Raw genomic sequence first — 16,928 nt, forward strand, 5'->3', positions numbered from 1 at the left:
AAGTTTGAGTATGTTATGTAAGTCATCCCTGCTGACCTCCAAAACGGCGCCGCTGCGTTTGAAGCCATTCTGTGTTGTTTTCACTTTCTCTTTCTCGCTGCGTTTTTCTTTGTCACAGATGAGATGAGTACCGGAGAGCTACGCTCAAGACTCTGTCAATACTTGGAAATGGATAATTAACAAAAATGGTCCTTTATATTTTAGTGTAGGTTCAAAATAGTCGTTTAAGTATGCACTGAATAATTTTAGTCCTTTAAATATGTTAAAAGTTAGTAACACTATTAGCCTCAATGAAATATTTACCGGACTATATCTGTTAGATTTGAGGGAAATTATAAAAAAAAAGTCATCAGAAGCCCATACTTAGAGGTACATTTTTTATAGTTTCTACTAGCTTTTATTTATTTTTAGAGTTTATTGCAACTTTTGAGGTGTAATTTTTGCTAATTTTTATATTTATTTGGTGCTCAGTGCAGCTTTTGAGTTGCATATTTTACAATTTGATGGGACTTTCCTAGTGGTTATCGTTAAAACCTTCTTCTTCTTTTTTCATAATTTCCTTCAAATGTAACAGACAAAGTTCGATAAACTTAAAAAACTAAAATTGTTCAATGCATACTTAAGGGACTATTTGAACCTACCCTCGAACACAATGGTACATTTTCATTTCTCTCTAAATATGAACCCACTCTACTTACGTGCCATGGGAAATTTATATTTACCCTTTGACTAAATTCTAGAATAGATTTGTCCCTATTACTCCCTCCATTCCATAATAAAAAGTGTTTTTAGTTTATGCACATCTCTTAAGAAATTACGAGTAAGTATTTTTATTAACTTACTCCTAATTAATGCCTAAAAAAAAAAAGCTATTTAATGATTCTTGATTATAAATAAGGGTAAATTTGGAAGAATAAGATCAATTTCTTCTTGAAATCCTAAAACACCACTTATTTTGAAACAAAATGAAAAGCCTAAAACACCACTTATTATGGAATGGAGGGAGTCTTAGCTTTGAATCACGTGTACCCCTCCTCCTTAGCGGAACAAAAGTTTCTTGTATGTACTTTGTCCCATTAGTGCTAGCAATTAGAAAACTTGTGGAAAAAGCGATACAAATGGATGGAGAAAACTTTATCTCTTTTGATTGATGAGATTCATAGCAGAGTTAACACTAAGCTAGAGGTTTGGAGACAGACTCTGAAGTCTAAATGGTTCAGGTCGAGTAGGACCAAGATGGAGTACATGGAGTGCAATTCAGTAACGTAATACATGAAGCTGAAGTGGAAGTAAGGCTTAGTACTCAGGCCATTCAAAAGAAGGAAGTTTCAAGCATCTTGGGTCTATTATCTAAGGAAATGGAGAAATTGACGATTATAAATAAATCGTAAGTTTGTAAAGATAAGAGGGATGAAATAAAACTCGGATTCGGGGTCTTGTGTGAAAGAAAGTGCCACCAAAAGGCTTACGGAGTGGTGGTTGGACTTAGCTATTGGATCACGTGGTACCCTCAAGAACTTTCACGTTCAAAGAATGAAAGTTGCGAAAATGAGGATGTTGCTTTGGATACGTGGGCATACTAAGCGAGATAGAATTAGAAATGAAGAGATTTGGAAAAAGTGGCGGTGGAGAATAAGATGAGGAGAAAACTATCTCTTTTGAGATGGTTCGCCATAACACTGCAGGTTTGGAGATGCACGGATGCCCCGAGGACGATGGAGGTACATGTGAGAGGTTGGTTAATACATGGACGGAGAGGCATGCTATTCAAAGAAGTGTTGGGGAGAGGTAATTAGACAAGATATAGTGCTAGTTTAATTTACCAAGAACATGACCTTAGTAGGGGTATGGAGGACACGGATTAGCATAGAAGTTTAGTAAGTAATCAAGTATTTCCATTCATATTAGTAGTCGTAGTATTATTCTTGTAGTTTCTTATCTTTTGATTTCTGTTACTTATATTATATGTTGTTCCTTGTACTCCGATTATCGTATTATTTTGTGATAGTTACGACTCTCCTTTTTAATTAGCTTTATCATATTTTTCATATATTTTGTCATGGATTTTTTTATATATATATTGCATTAAATTGTTTGTTCTTGTGCATAAAATCTACCGAAAATAGCCTTTCTATCTTCCAAAAAAGCTAAGATCTTAGTAATCTGTATCCTTTTCAGACCCCACTGTCTGAGATCTCACGATATGTTGTTGTTGACTTCTTGTTACTGTAAAATCAATTTACCGAAAAGTCATGCATCTCACCATCTATGCTCAACTTCTAATATTTTTTCTCGCACGGTAATTAACCAAGATGAAACGAATACCAACAATACCTCTGTTAAACATGACACTAAACCAAACAAATAAATTCTATCCAAAGATAAATTTAGACACTACAGTATAACTTTTTATTACTCAATAAGTACATTTAAAAGTAAGCACGGTTACCGATCCATAACAAGTAAAATTAAGAAGCTGAAATAAGATATGGTAATATGTTACAAACGCAACAATTTTACTACTAAAGGACTATCGCTAGTGTTATTGTAGGAGTAACAATGGTTTTCCTTTCACTCGTCTAAACTCTAAACCCAGGCATTGACAATGCAGTATCCTCAAGCAGCAGCTGCCCCCGAGAGGGCGTGCGCCCGTAACTTCCCGGTTGGCTTCCCAAAAATAATCATTTCCCAAAATCGACAGCCAGCTTTCCATTTCCGTCCCACAAAGTTTGGTTCAGCCATTTCGTCGAACAGTTTGAGGTCTCTGTCAATTTCGCATCTAGCAAACTACAGCACCGCAGTACGAGCAAGTTCGTCTTCATTCTCCAGCTCTTCCTCACCGTGGGATGATAAACCTTATGAAGTTTTACCAAATGGCAAGATAGTGTACTTGGACGAACAGGATGTTGTCACTTTCCTTGACCCTCCCATGGAGCTTATTCCTTTGGACCCTTCTTCTTATAATCCCGCCTTTTATCTTTGGTAAATCTCTACTACTCACTTGCTTCAATATATGATTAGCTAATTTGATGCATTATAGTTAAAGAGTATGCTGCTCTCTGCTTGTGTTCTCTACTCAAATTTATGCGTTTGTTTAGGCTATGATTTTATCCTCATGAAATATCTTTACTTGGAGTAATTGAACAATAATGAATCTTCACGTAGAAGAGTAAGGTCCGTTTTACAGCTTGTTTGGATGGTTGTTAACTGTCGTATTGTATTGCGTTGTTAGTTTAAATACATGATTGTTACTTTTGTTGTATCATATCGTTAAATTCATCGTTATGTAACAGTGAAAAGTCCCATTTATGTAACAACCCATTTGGTGTGATCGCGTCGTTATCGTATTTTTCTCATTTGGTCTTTGTTTGTTATCTAATAATCATATTTTACCTTTTACCGTACCTATTTATAATGGCTCTACAACGTACTTTTTCTATAGCTTTATCCTTCAACTTATTGATGTGTGAAATTATGTAATGACGGATCCAAACATTGTATTCAACAAAACAATACAGTACAATACAATATGATATGTTACATTATGAAACAATATATAACAACCATCCAAAACAAGCTGTTAGTAGTCGCTAATTTGTTTTCTCTCATAATTTCTCATTGACCTTGTTATTTGTTGTTGTGGTTAGGAAGAAAATTGAGGATATTCCAGAGGAAAGGCGGCACAGACTGTTGTCCTTGCTTAGCCCAAGGTTTGTCTATTACTTGGTCTCCTTTCTTCTCTTGCTTTTATGACTTGTGCTTCGTGAAGCAGAGAATATTCCCATTGCCCCTTTTGTATGATGTAGTTTGACTGAATATTAGTTTAATAAGATAGATTGACTTATATACTATAGTGGTAAGAGGAGACGATAGTATTATATTAATAGGTGAGACCAGTATCATAAGGAAAATAACTTTTCGTTTAAATTTGAATTACTTGAAATGAATGTGAATTCTTGAAAGAAGTGAGAGTTTATTCTATGAAATATTTGATTAGAGGAAAGTACATGTTAGTTGTACAAATTGGAGGGAATACGTGCGTTTGTGTTTGTTAAACATCTTGAGATATTACTCTTCATACATCCGCTGCTATCTAAACCCCTCAGGCCATCCTTTTGCTTTTTGGTCTATGGCTATTATAAATTTATGATAAAGACTTGCTTTTATCAATTTTGTTAGCTTGCAAAATCACAGAGTACCTACGTTGAATGTGTTGACAATTGCTTAAGGTGGGGAGGATCTTTTACTATGAGCCAAAGCAGGTTTATCTCCTCCTTCGCCCACCAAGAAAGCTTGCTATGTTTATTACATATCATTACGTCTCAAACTTCAAGAGATTTATGCCTGTTTTAGACATAATCCATCCTACCGGCAGTCAGTTTATGTAACATAACATACCACACAATTGATAGTGTTACAATATCTCATATCCTTAGTTTAACTTCAAGCAGGTTGATATCACAAGCTTGGGAGATAGCTGGCACACGGTACGATAATCCAAAACTGGTAGAGAAAAGTGGATCTAGCTTGCTAGCAACCGGAAATAGTGACGTAGTTGCTGAGTATTGGAAGTGCCGAACGAGCGGAGGTTACCCATCTTGATTTTTGTCATTTCATGATCCAAATTGTTCTATGCTCTGATTTATGTTTCTAATAATACTGGACCGTGATTACCCAGCTTTAGCCAAGATTGGTGGTCTGGTCTTTTTTCTTTTATTTGCCCTTAGCATATGAAATTTCAAGCAATTAGGTGATACTGGATAATATTTACTCAGAGGGAGTTTGGCTGATAATTCACGTATTTGATTTGGGGTGAGCGTAGTCATGGAGGGAGAGTTTGATGTTTGTGCTATATGATCTTTAGATCCTTAGTGCAGCCTGCGCTACTTCTCCAATGGGACCTGTAAACTATTAGTTGTTAGTAACGTACCAGTGTATGTCATTTTCAATTCAATATTCAGTAATGATTTAAAGATTCTTCAAAATGTGAACAGGACCACTGCAGATTGCCTGGTTAAATTTCTTCAAAAAGGTTATACCCCTTAACTGGTGTCTTTTGAACTTATTTTTGGAGGCATTCAACTCTGGTAATTTGGTGCTAATACTTGAGTTCTTGAACTAATTTTTATGCTAGGTTGTATTTCGCACTGGTGATAGGAAGGCATATGGGCGACTCATTAGTAAGTTCAGTAACGAGCTATCTTCAGCTATACGCCAACATCTTTTTTTTTTTTTAATAATTTTTTCTCTAGGAATGATAGTTGTCTGTTTCAAGCTTTTTGCATTTTGTTACTCAAGAGTAGTAATCTTGAGAATTCTTCTGCAGTCTGTTACTTCTCTGTTTATGAAATTAGTATTATGCTTGCTTGCAAATGTTGCTTTATTGTTACAAAGGCAGCTATCTCAGATATATGATACTCTCTCTGTTTTAATTGACGTATCTTACTTTCCGTTTTAGTCTGTTAAAGAAAAGGATACCACTTTTTATATTTAGTCACTGTTTAATTCCCACATCACAAGTGACATGTTTAAGACCACAAGATACAAAAATGTTGCTTACCTTCTTAAATTTCATGCCGTAGTCAATCTGTCAAACTAAGACACATAAAATGAAACAGAGGGAGTATATGTCTGATAATGGTCAGGAACAATATATAAGAATCAGGCAACATACAATAAGCAACTTATTAGATTCCTCACTTACCACTGATTAAATAATGATATGATTACTGCACGATTGATTTGCCTAGTATATTTTCCTAACCAATCAGCCACATTATGCAGGCGAATCAGTTTTCTCTGGGCTCTCAAATTCATTTTATCCTTTATACTTTACGGTTAGTGAACTCAAAGAAGTGATGTCAACAGAAGAGCCTTGTGATTTAGCATATGAATTCAAAGATGGAATCTTGGATCTCCCTGATTTTCCTCGTGGTTTCCCTAAGCCAGGTGAGAGTTATTGCATCAGGCTTCAGGCATCTTGTTAAACAAGGATAAACAGCTTCTCGTGCGAACCAAGTGTTGCCCATATGCAGTTTTTGCTTTATAGTTATTTTCTTACACTTCAGTGGCCTATCTACCTAACCAATCTTGAACAATTTGTTTCTGAACTGCTTTACATGTCCTGAAATACCAGTCTTGGTAGTGAGTCTTATAGTTTTTTGGATTTCATTTTCCTTTGCATTGCCGAGTTCACTAGTTCAAAACCTTATCTAGTCGATTCCTGGCAGGGAAATTTCAAGGACCCTATGATCACACTAATGTTCTCTATGGCACGAATATTACCGATAAAAATGTTATGCATGAAGTTTCTGCAGAGGTCAACTTTAGACACCTTTGAATGCTTCTCATGCTTTCACTGTCATATGTCACTGTCAGCTCCAAATCTACTAGTGCTTCTGTTTCTCTTCCAATTTCCATAGAAAATTATAAAAAATATATAAAAAGGGGTTGGGGTGGGGTGGGGTGGGGGGGGGGGGTGGGGGTGGTACTGGTAGGTTTCTTCGTTGATTAAGTTGTAATTATAAACGTTGCTACTAACTAAAGAAATACAATGTCATGAAACCTCTTTCTTGGCATTGATATGGTATTGCCGAGCTTCTTTGTTGTTTCATGTAGTGCAGTCTAATTACTTAGCTAACTGAGGCGTTTTAACATCTCAGCCGAGCATCCATGGCCATTTAACGATGAGATTGTCATGTACATACGTCATGCGGGGCCAGGAGTGATGATAGGACAAGCCTGGCAAGAAGGAAAAGCATTACAACAAGTGCCCAAAAAGCTGTGCGGTGAAATCTTGATGGTGAAAGAGTATTTATCTTCTCAGCCACAATCAGGCTAGTTAGTACTGTTTTATTGTGTCAACTTTTTTGTTACCTGTTGTTTCTGTGGCCAGCTCGTGTATGCAGTTTTACAAGTGTACATATTGCCATTCCCTCTAGGCTCATTTCTTACTATTGCCGCTTCTCCATGGATGCTTGTGCTTTTTATGGCTCCTAAGCACTTGGGCAATTAGGAGTATTGTGATTGCTTGGAAGGGATTTCGTCATTAATTTCCTTTGTTCCAAATACAATTCTATTACAACCTGAAAAAAAATCACAAATAACAAATCGTCTTATTATAACCTATATATTGAGATATTCTAATAGTTCCAAATTAATCATCTTATTTGTATTTTAATGAAATTATATCCTTCTACAAAATATCATTTTCTTACACTGCGCACTCTCACTATTTTCATATGAAAAGGACAATGGTAAAGCTCACTTTTACCATAAAGTGGTAATTAGTCACTCTTCAAACAAATGGAAGAAAACTTAAAAATTAAAATGAAAGGAGCACATAATAATACAGTAAGAATTATAATTGGAACCTACCATTTGAAATATCACTCTCATAATTTGAGGTGGATTTGATTATTTTGCGAAAGAAAGAAGCGGGTGAGGTTTTTTTTTTTTTTTCTTTTTTTCTTTTTTTCGTAAGGTTAAGACTTAAGAAAATGAAAAGCCTTAAAGTAATGCAACTCTAAGATTCTTTTATCCAAACATAGATAGACTAAAGTGAAAAGGAAAAGAGTACCGAGTGTAGTTGAACAATGCAAGGAATAATTTATGGGAGTGAAGCTGGAGTGGAGTGCAAGCGCCAAACTAAACGTGGAAGAAAATCATTTCCAAAAGGGCCGAAAGCAAAGGCAGGCAAGGTCAAAATGTATATTTCTCTCTCTCTCTTTCTTTTTTTTTTTTTTTTTTGGGGTTTTAACAATATATATGGTATCCATAACTGGATTGATTAACTTGGATTCACACCGTATATAATTCATTAAAGAAAGACACGCTTCTATGAAAAAATTAGACACTTTTCAGAGTTCAAACAAGAAATTTCTAATTTAAAGACGAAGAAATCTCATTCATTCCACCACATCATTTGGTGATACGCCAAAATGTCATTAATCATTTGCATTCATTTAATTGAATATTCAATAGTTTTTTTTTTTTTTAAAGAAATTAAAAAAGAGCATAAGTTGACTCGAATACCCAACCTTTACACGCCAAGTTGGAAGAGTTGATAGGTGGGGAGTCTTGTGCAAGGCAGCCAATTGTAAGAGGCCTCCTTGTTCTCTGTCCGGTTTTATCTTTTCTTTTTCTTATGTCCACAAACAAAAGCAGATAAGACAGAGGAGTATATATCTTTCTCCTCTCTCACTACGTATTTTTTATTTTAATTTTTAAACAATAGTTTTTACTTCTTCTTTTTAACTTTCTAATAACAGTTCTTACGATTACTAAAAGTTTCATCTAAGCATTGCCGGAGCTCAGAGATGACGTACAGCTTTGGATGGATGTTATTCTCTTTTTTCTACGTTACGTGATATTATTATTCAAAAAGATAACTTTTTTATCATAACGTTTTTGTATTTGTTAAAATTAAATTAACGAGTTGTAATTCTAATTTCTGTAAAATTTATTTTAAAAAAGTTGATGTCCAGATTGAGAAAAGCGAATTGACCATGATTGAAAAAAAATAGTTTGATCATAGTATTCCCATACATTTAATTCTTTTATGAAATAGAAAGGATGACAGATAAATGTCAGTACTAATAATTTGTCTAAAAATGAACGCCAGAGTAAGCAAAACGAGTTTTGAATAATGTTTACGTATTTAAATTAAATAAAAAAACATTATAAACACAACACAACTAGTATGATAATTAAAATATTTAAAAAATCAAAGGAAAAAAAAGTTAAAAACAGCACTTTTCCTTTAATTTATTATCAGATGAGACCCATCAATAAATCGTGACTTTACTTTTGTGTGCTTTTTTTTCATCTACATAATATGTGCTCAAAATTAGTATAAAAAGCACAAAAGGAAACAAAGTTGAAAGAGAGAAAATTTGGGCCTGCATTTAGACGCTGAATTTTTCAAAACAAGTGTCGGTGAGAGAAGAATTTGCCAAAGAAAAAAAAAAAAACGTGAGTGCCACTCTGTCCCTATCCCATTTGGCCCTAATTAGTCCAACTAGTAAATAACACTACAGCCTTCAGTTAGTGCTAATTCTACTTTATTACCAAAAAAGTAGTGACTTGTCCCGCCGGGTTTTTAGTTTATTGCTTGTAAATCATTCGTTTATATATAAATCCACATTACTGTTAAGTTGCTGCTCCAAGTTCCTCTTGAGCACAGTGTACTTTGAACTTCTACCATATTTAATTCCTTGTGCACAGTGTGTGAGATAAAACTTGAAATTTGCAAGGAAGAGGAACAGAGTTTTTGTGGATCGGTGAGAAATGGGGGTGGATCCGAGACAAATAGTGGCTGCTATTCTTACTGTTACTATGTTCGTAATGCTTGGCAATATGATCACCAGGGACCACTTTGCTTCACTTCCTGTAATTTCCTCCTTCTCTATACTCTTACTACTGCTAATTTTGATTTTATTTCTATTTGCTGTTATGCCTCCTGTTAGCTACTTCACTCCAACTGTATTATCACACTTGATGTTTGCTCTTTATATTTGCCGATTGATATTTCCTTTTCTGGCTTTGTTGAGACTCATTCTTCTGCTGCTGCTGCTGCTTTAAATTTTTACGTCTTGGAGTATTTTCATTCTATAGTTTTGAAATGAATCTAATTACGCAGGATTTAACTTGTTTTGAAAAGCTCACCAGATATGTGATATTAAAATACTTTCGTAGTATTTTCTATATGCAGTTGTAGCAAACTTTCACAGCCATTACTAAGAAGCTTCACATTTTTTCTGAAGGATCCCATGTTTTCTGGCTTAGCCTTAGCTAAAAAGATTTATCAAGTTAACTTTCTGCATTTGGAGATTAAGAAAAAAAAAAAAAAAGGGCAGTCCGGTGCAGAGCATCCGCGTTAGCAGGGTCTGGGGAAGGGCCACACCCCAAATGGTGTGATGTATATAGCCTACCCTAATGCGATCATTAGTGGCTGCTTCTATATGCCAAAAGAAATTTGCAGGGTCTAATGTCAACATTTGGTTATGTGATGATCTTTGTGTAATTGTTTGATTTTATTATTCAGACATCTGATCTTATTATTCAGACATCTCTGATTTTCTTCGACTTTTCTTCTCGACAAAGGTGGATTCTGATATATCTATCCATAGTACCAGTAAGCAGAGCCTGGAAAATGGCCCTTGGATACGGGATGGTGCATCCCTAAAGCCTTGTTGGACTAAACCAGTTCCCCGTGAGTGATTTAATACCCTTGGATTTTTAAGGTTATCTTTTACTAAGTACTACCTTAATTTCTTTCAAGCGTTTTGTACATCTCTTATTCTATGATTTTCCCTACAGAAGAAGCTGACCAATCACAAGGATTTGTTACCTTCTCTCTCACTAATGGCCCTGAATATCATGTCTCTCAGGTATCTTACTAGTGGTTCCTTTTTCTTTCATATTTTTTTAGGTATCTTACTGGTGGTGGATCCCGAGTTTATCAAATAGCAGTGTGTAGGTGGATAACTATCTGAAAATTACTTAACAAACTAATTGAAAAATCTAGGTTCTTTCTTATAGTTAAGCATTTGTTTGCTGCAAATGGTCTCTACAAGCTTGCTTTTTATGTTATTGGCTGTACAGAATTTACTTAATGTTTAGGATGATCCATTGAGATGTTCAACAGCAGGACTTAGTCTAACCACCATTCTATCTCCTACTCTAATTAAGTGTTGCAAATTGTAAGAAGAACACAACATGTAGCATTTCATGTTTTTGCAAAAACCTTATAAAGCTCTAGTATACAAGGCATAGCTAACTATAGTGAACAAATCACATTGAACACCCATTTTCTTGCTTTTTTGTATACTTTTACACTTGAGACTTTATTCCTTTTTGCTCTATGGGTGTTGATAATCGTCTGAGATTAGTTGTCCAACTTACATTTCTAGTTAGTCTGTTTGCTTCTGAAATGATCGTATGCATAAGGTGCTCTAGCTTCCAAGGCATACAAATATTTCAACTGGGACGTGTGAATTGCATTTATTTCTTCTGTTTTAGGGGTGCTCTAAGCCACTACTTGATATTGCTGTATTGTTTATGTCATGGTTATTTCTCTGTTGACTTCCTTGTATGTGGAGGAATCAAACATTAATATCATTCATTCGGAGGAATCAAACATTAATATGTCGCACTTCCTTGCTTTACATCATTATTTTGCCTTTCTGTTTATGCTGTCAGCATAGTGCAGATTCATGTAACGTTTACAGGATGAGTTAAGACGTTAACTGAGTTCTGCCTGTTTTCTTCTTGTCTATTGTCATATTCTGTGTGGCAACTGGCTTGTTAGATTGCTGATGCCGTGATAGTAGCGAGGTATCTGCGTGCAACTCTTGTAATCCCAGACATCAGGGGAAGCAAACCTGGGGATAAGAGGTCAGTGTTCTCTATGCTGTTTTCCCTATCTTGTCATTCTTGCAGAGTTCTAGTGTTGTTTCAAATGAGAATTATTTAAGGAATTTAGTGTGTATTTCTTTTGACATTGATAGAGGTTACTTGAATTATTCTCTCTGTTGAAACCCTTGTAACATCATATTTCTTGTGCCTGATTTGCCCAGATGGAAACTAGACTCTCACTCATGCGCCAAGATACTGCACGCATTTCTATGGGCAGAATCTCCATTATTTATTTTCTTATATCTTCCTCTATTTTTCTTTTTTCACTCCAGTCCCAGTTTGGAAGAGCTTGTCAATGATCACTAAAAAGATGATCATGCACATGGCACAAAGCTCTACCAAGTTTTTCCCTCGTCTTCTACTTTGCCTTTTCTCTTTTGTGCATTTGAAGCAGTATTGTTTAAGGACCCATTCCAGGCATGCTTAATCACTAAGCTCAAGTAGCATAGAGTAGGCGCTTCGCCTTACTTTAATAGGCAGTTTACTGCAGGCAACAAGGACACCTCAGTGGCCACAAACTGTCTTTCAATTAATTGCAAATTTTCAGGTCTTTGGTCCATTTGATTAACTTATCATTATACTTTTCTTATTTCATATATAATGTGTATGTGTCCGTTGCCTTTTCTTTAGAAAAGCTCGTCCTCTAATTGCACTTAAAGCTCTAGGCAGACACCTGACACTTTTCTATGCTTTCTGTCACCTATACTGTAATTTGGAGATTGATTTTGAGGCTAATGACTTCATGAGCCATTTTCCTTGTTGAAGTTTCTTTCTGCAGAATTATACCCTTTGGAAGATGGAAATTATAGGTAGTAAAACTGGAATTATATTTAGTTTGCTAAATATTTGAAGAGCTCTTTCAAAAAACCCAGGGCTTTTCAGTACTGCTATCATCATTCATCTGTGAATTTTATCCTTTTCTAGTACATATATCATCCACGTCCACACTTCGTGGTCACCCAGAGTTAGAAGAATCATGAAGGCTTTTTGTGACTTTCAGGAACTTTGAAGACATCTATGATGTAGAACACTTTGTGAGAAGCCTAGATGGGGTGGTCAAAGTAGCAAAAACTCAGCCTACTGAAGTCTCAGCAAGAAATCTTGCTGTCGTGAAGGTTCCAAATAGGGTTTCTGAAGATTATATTGCTGAAAACATTGAGCCAGTTTTCACATCTAAGGGGAACATAAGGCTGGCAACATACTTTCCTTCAGTGAACATGAAAAAAATGAAAGAGAAGAGCAATATCGACTCAATTGCTTGTATGGCGATGTTTGGAACTCTAGAGCTTCAACCCGAAGTTAATGAAGTAGTTGAATCCATGGTGGAGCGGTTAAGAACTTTGAGCGCAAAGTCAAAAGGACAGTTCATTGCAGTGGATCTGAGGGCTGATATATTGGAGAGAAAGAGTTGCCAAGGAGACAGTGCTCTTAAATCAAAGAGCTGCTATGGTCCAGAGGAGATAGGTATGTTCTTGAGAAAAGTTGGTTTCAACAAGGATACAACTCTATATCTGACTCAATCAAGGTGGGATAGCAGCCTTGATGCATTGAAGGATCTCTTTCCTAAAACATATACAAAGGTCTGGTTTCTTCCCTATTGTATTTAGTATTTACTGTTTCTTGTTTCACTTCTATATATTTGTTTCTGTCACGGATTTTAGATTGATAAGTGTTTTTGTTCTATTGTTGGATCTTACATTTACGAAGTAAAAGAATCTATATGCCTCCCGCGTTTAATATTTGTTTTGCTTACTCCTCTGAAAACGCAACTGCAGGAAAGCATAATGCCCATTGACAAAAAGGCAAAATTTCTCGTCTCAGAGTCTTCTGAACTGGAGAAAGTAATCAACTTCTACATGTGTTCTGAGAGTGATATTTTCGTACCAGCCATCTCAGGCCTCTTTTATGCCAATGTGGCTGGTAAGAGAATCGCTTCTGGGAAGACACAGATACTTGTTCCGGCTGATATTCCTGGTTCTTCTGCTGCTTTAACAGATCACATATCCCATTATGTTTCAAAAAAGAACCACTTCGCCTATTCATGTTTCTGCTAGCTCGCTGTGGAGAAAGGCTGATAATGCAGATTGTTGAGATGGGTTTTCTACTACATATTCCTTGCGCTTTTATTTGTAAGCCACGCAGGTTTGGTTCATAGAATTAGGCCAACTATTTATAGAGGTCTTGGTGGAAAAGATTAGGCCCCAAACAGTCGAATGTTGTTGAATTTAGTATTCGTAGAACAGATCCTTTACATGCCAGTATATATACTTGTTTTAGACGAGAACTCTTGGCTCTTCAAATTTTGTTATGATTGTTGTCAATTCTATTCCAATCAATGGGGTATTTGCTTCTAAAATAGTGCAGTTATATAGGCTATGCATAACCTTCAATCGCTTAGCCATCATGTATTGCAGTTTCCAGTTATTATAAAAAGAACTGCAGATCCAATTTTGTTAAGTATTTGTCATGCTCGTGGCTTGATACTTTCAAGTTTCTATTGTTGGCATTTTCACTTTTAGGTCTACGCCAGGTTTTTAAATTGTAAGCTTTGCCCTCCGCAAAAGTTGATGGTAAATTAAAAATGTCAACCCTCCTGAAAATAATTTGGCTTTTAGCCTCTTTTTTCATTGCCTTATAAGTTGCAGCCACCTGACAAACAGGGGTGTCAATGGTACGGTTCGGGAGGTTATTTTATAAAATTTATACCGTATCAATTTTTCGGTTATTTCATTTTGTAGAACCAAAATTAGACTTTTCAAAACCGTCCCATCATGTCGGTTTCTCTTCGGTATCGGTACGGTTCGGTTAAGTTTCGATTTTTTTTTTTTTTTAAAGAACATCATGTTATAGTCACTAGTAAAAGTTAAGACACAATATTATACATACATTTATAGGACTTTTACAAAAACTCTCTAGATATTTTTGCTGATTAAAAGATGATGAATAAATAAAATATGAAAGACGACAAGAATAGGGATTGATCCCACTATTTTACGGTAGTGTAATATAAATGTTAAGCAAAAAAAAAAATATATTAGATTGCAGGAGGCGGAAAAATCAATCAAGATGAGATTCAAGAACTGAGACTACTAAGATTGAGTATCCAATAAGAGGATTTAAAATCATACGAGAGGAAAGATATCTAATACTCTGTAGCTTTCTATCCAAGGTCATTGGAATACCTTGTAGCTTACTAGTTATTACTCGAGATGCTAGAACTAATTTAATTTCAATAGGAGTAGTAGAATAGGTTTCAAAGTTGGAACTTTAGGTGTTAATTATGTCGCCGGCTTGTAGTAATTTTCGTCATCCCAAAATCGAGGCGAAAATTTTAATATTTTATTATATTTAAATTTAATATATAGAATATATTTTACATATATAAACTTATTCGGTTCGGTTCAGTATTTTTTTGGTTTATTTTTCTAAAATTAAAAACCTTCCTAATTATTCGGTATGGTTATAAATTTATATAAAAACCGTCGATTTTATTAAAAGAAACCTAAAAATCGGTTCGGTACGGTACGGTACGGTACGGTTCGGTCGGTTAAGTCGGTTTTTTGAAAACCATTGACACCCCTACCGACAAATATAGGAACATATCCCTTCTCTTTCTCTTCGGTTAATTTTTCAGGAAACGAAAATAATATAGGAAAAGAAAGAGAAAAGGGTCAAATATACTCCTCTACTTTAGTTTAATAATTAAATATACCCTCCGTTAGTCAAAGTAGATAAATATACCCCTTCCGTTAAGAAAGTGCACAAATATCTTTCCTCAGTCGACAAAATCCCCAATTCCACCATTAATTACCCAATTTAACTTAAAAAAACCCATGCCCAACCCGCAAATTAAATTCTTTCACCCAAATATACCCACCACCACTACAACTGACCCAACACAACCACCACCACCACTTCCACCATTACAACCAGCAAATTCTTCATAACCATCCTTAACCACAACCCCAATTGTTTTGTGCCTAAAACTTCAAGAGATTGTTAATTTTTAGTTTTAAATTTTAGATTGGAGGACTGTTGTTTAGAAAGGAGGCTTGTGGCAGGGATTTTTTAGCCTTTTTGAGCCTAAAGCTTTCATTTTTATTGATTTTAATGTTGCTAGCTACCTGGATATGTGATACAGCGATACTTGAAGAAATTTATCTCAGTTTGCTCCAAGCCAAAGCTCTCTGTTGGATACATAATTATTTTGTAAAGTGTGAAATATTGACTGATGACAATCATGCTTTCTCTAGTATTTTGCATATGATATTCAATACTGTATTAAGGATTTAATGTATTTACTGAGATCGAATAATCTTTTTTGTTTTGTTCAGTGATGTCCAAGGACATGGTTAAGGATGGTTATGAAAAATTTACTGGTGGTAGTGGTGGTGGTTGTGTTGGGTCGGTTGTAGTGGTGGTGGGTATATTTGGGTGGAAAGAATTTAATTTGCGGATCGGAACGGGTCAGGAATTGTTTTTTTAAAGTTAAATCGGATAATTAATGGTGGAATTGGGGATTCTCAGGCGACCGGGGTATATTTGTGTACTTTCTTAACGGAAGGGGTATATTTATCTACTTGGACTAACGGAAAAGATATATTTATCTACTTTAACTAATGGAGGGTGTATTTAACTATTAAACTAAAGTAGAGGGGTATATTTGACCCTTTTCCCGAAAAGAAAAGCATGATGCAATGATTCTTTGAATTTTAAATAAATAAAGAGATAAGAGTTAAAAACACACCTCAACTATCAATTTTTTTTATGTTTTGTACCTGAACTATCAGAAGTAAAACTTTCCTATCTAAACTATCACCATATAATTAACAAAACACACCTGAAAGCTAATTAGACTTAATGTTTGACCTCAAACACCAAAATGCGCGTGAAGCCTAATTTTCTCAAAAAATTTCGTCCATTTGGCATATGTAACAACTATATATGAGCTGACTCATATTATTTTTGATTTTTCAATTAATTCTTTACAACCCTAAACTCTCCCCCTTCTTCTTCATCATTTCTCAACCATTTTTCTTTCATTTCTTCTTCTCCTGTGCAGATTTTCTCATTTATTTCTTGTTCATTTTCTTATTCTATAAAAGCTAATCAAATTTTCTCCTTCATTTTGTTTCCCTTCCTCTTCTTCATTGGTCATATTTTCTTGTCAAAATGAGGAAGAATGTCTTTTGTAAATGTGGGCAGATTATCCACGTGGAATTAACTTTTAACCTAACAATTAGTTCTGCCACGGTGGAATTATTTATCCACGTGGAGTGCCACGTGGCACGATTTTTAAACAAAAAACAAAAAAGGTGTAGAACACACACCATCATATATTAGTCGAGGTGTGTTAAGATTCAAATTGTGAAATTAAAATCCCAATTTGAAGGACAAGTAATGGAGTGCCACGGAGGCAATTACGGAAGATTAAAATGCAACGTGCCAAAAAGTTATTTGCTGGAAAATGAACGTAATCATTGGTTCGCTAAAGAACTGTAGCAAAAAAT

General features: G+C 35.2%; 3 protein-coding genes across 4 annotated transcripts in view; all 3 read left to right on the forward strand.

Moving 5' to 3' along the window:
* LOC132053913 (glutamate receptor 2.2-like) overlaps positions 1-571 on the forward strand; it is a 4,940-nt gene extending 4,369 nt beyond the window's left edge. Inside the window, exon 5 of the mRNA XM_059446006.1 lies at positions 472-571. Within this exon, the coding sequence (XP_059301989.1) occupies positions 472-571 (100 nt within the window). The remainder of the gene's footprint in view (positions 1-471) is intronic.
* A 1,818-nt stretch (positions 572-2,389) lies between these two features.
* LOC132052156 (uncharacterized) lies at positions 2,390-7,052 on the forward strand. The gene is made up of 7 exons (XM_059443533.1): positions 2,390-2,982; positions 3,648-3,710; positions 4,452-4,588; positions 4,995-5,032; positions 5,135-5,180; positions 5,785-5,949; positions 6,663-7,052. The coding sequence occupies exons 1-7, from the start codon at positions 2,606-2,608 to the stop codon at positions 6,839-6,841; spliced, it is 1,005 nt and encodes a 334-aa protein (XP_059299516.1). The 5' UTR covers positions 2,390-2,605; the 3' UTR covers positions 6,842-7,052.
* Positions 7,053-8,957: 1,905 nt separating this feature from the next.
* LOC132052157 (protein MANNAN SYNTHESIS-RELATED 1-like) lies at positions 8,958-13,774 on the forward strand. 2 transcript variants are annotated; one of them, XM_059443535.1, is made up of 6 exons: positions 8,958-9,390; positions 10,105-10,213; positions 10,324-10,391; positions 11,312-11,397; positions 12,419-12,998; positions 13,194-13,774. In XM_059443535.1, the coding sequence occupies exons 1-6, from the start codon at positions 9,289-9,291 to the stop codon at positions 13,470-13,472; spliced, it is 1,224 nt and encodes a 407-aa protein (XP_059299518.1). In that variant the 5' UTR covers positions 8,958-9,288; the 3' UTR covers positions 13,473-13,774. The 2 variants fall into 2 exon arrangements, with proteins under 2 accessions (XP_059299518.1, XP_059299517.1); XM_059443534.1 differs by having other exon boundaries at positions 8,962-9,390; positions 10,321-10,391.
* Positions 13,775-16,928: the final 3,154 nt, after the last annotated feature.

The sequence above is a fragment of the Lycium ferocissimum genome, chromosome 4 (genome assembly GCF_029784015.1).
Source record: "Lycium ferocissimum isolate CSIRO_LF1 chromosome 4, AGI_CSIRO_Lferr_CH_V1, whole genome shotgun sequence".
Taxonomy (NCBI): Eukaryota; Viridiplantae; Streptophyta; class Magnoliopsida; order Solanales; family Solanaceae; genus Lycium; species Lycium ferocissimum.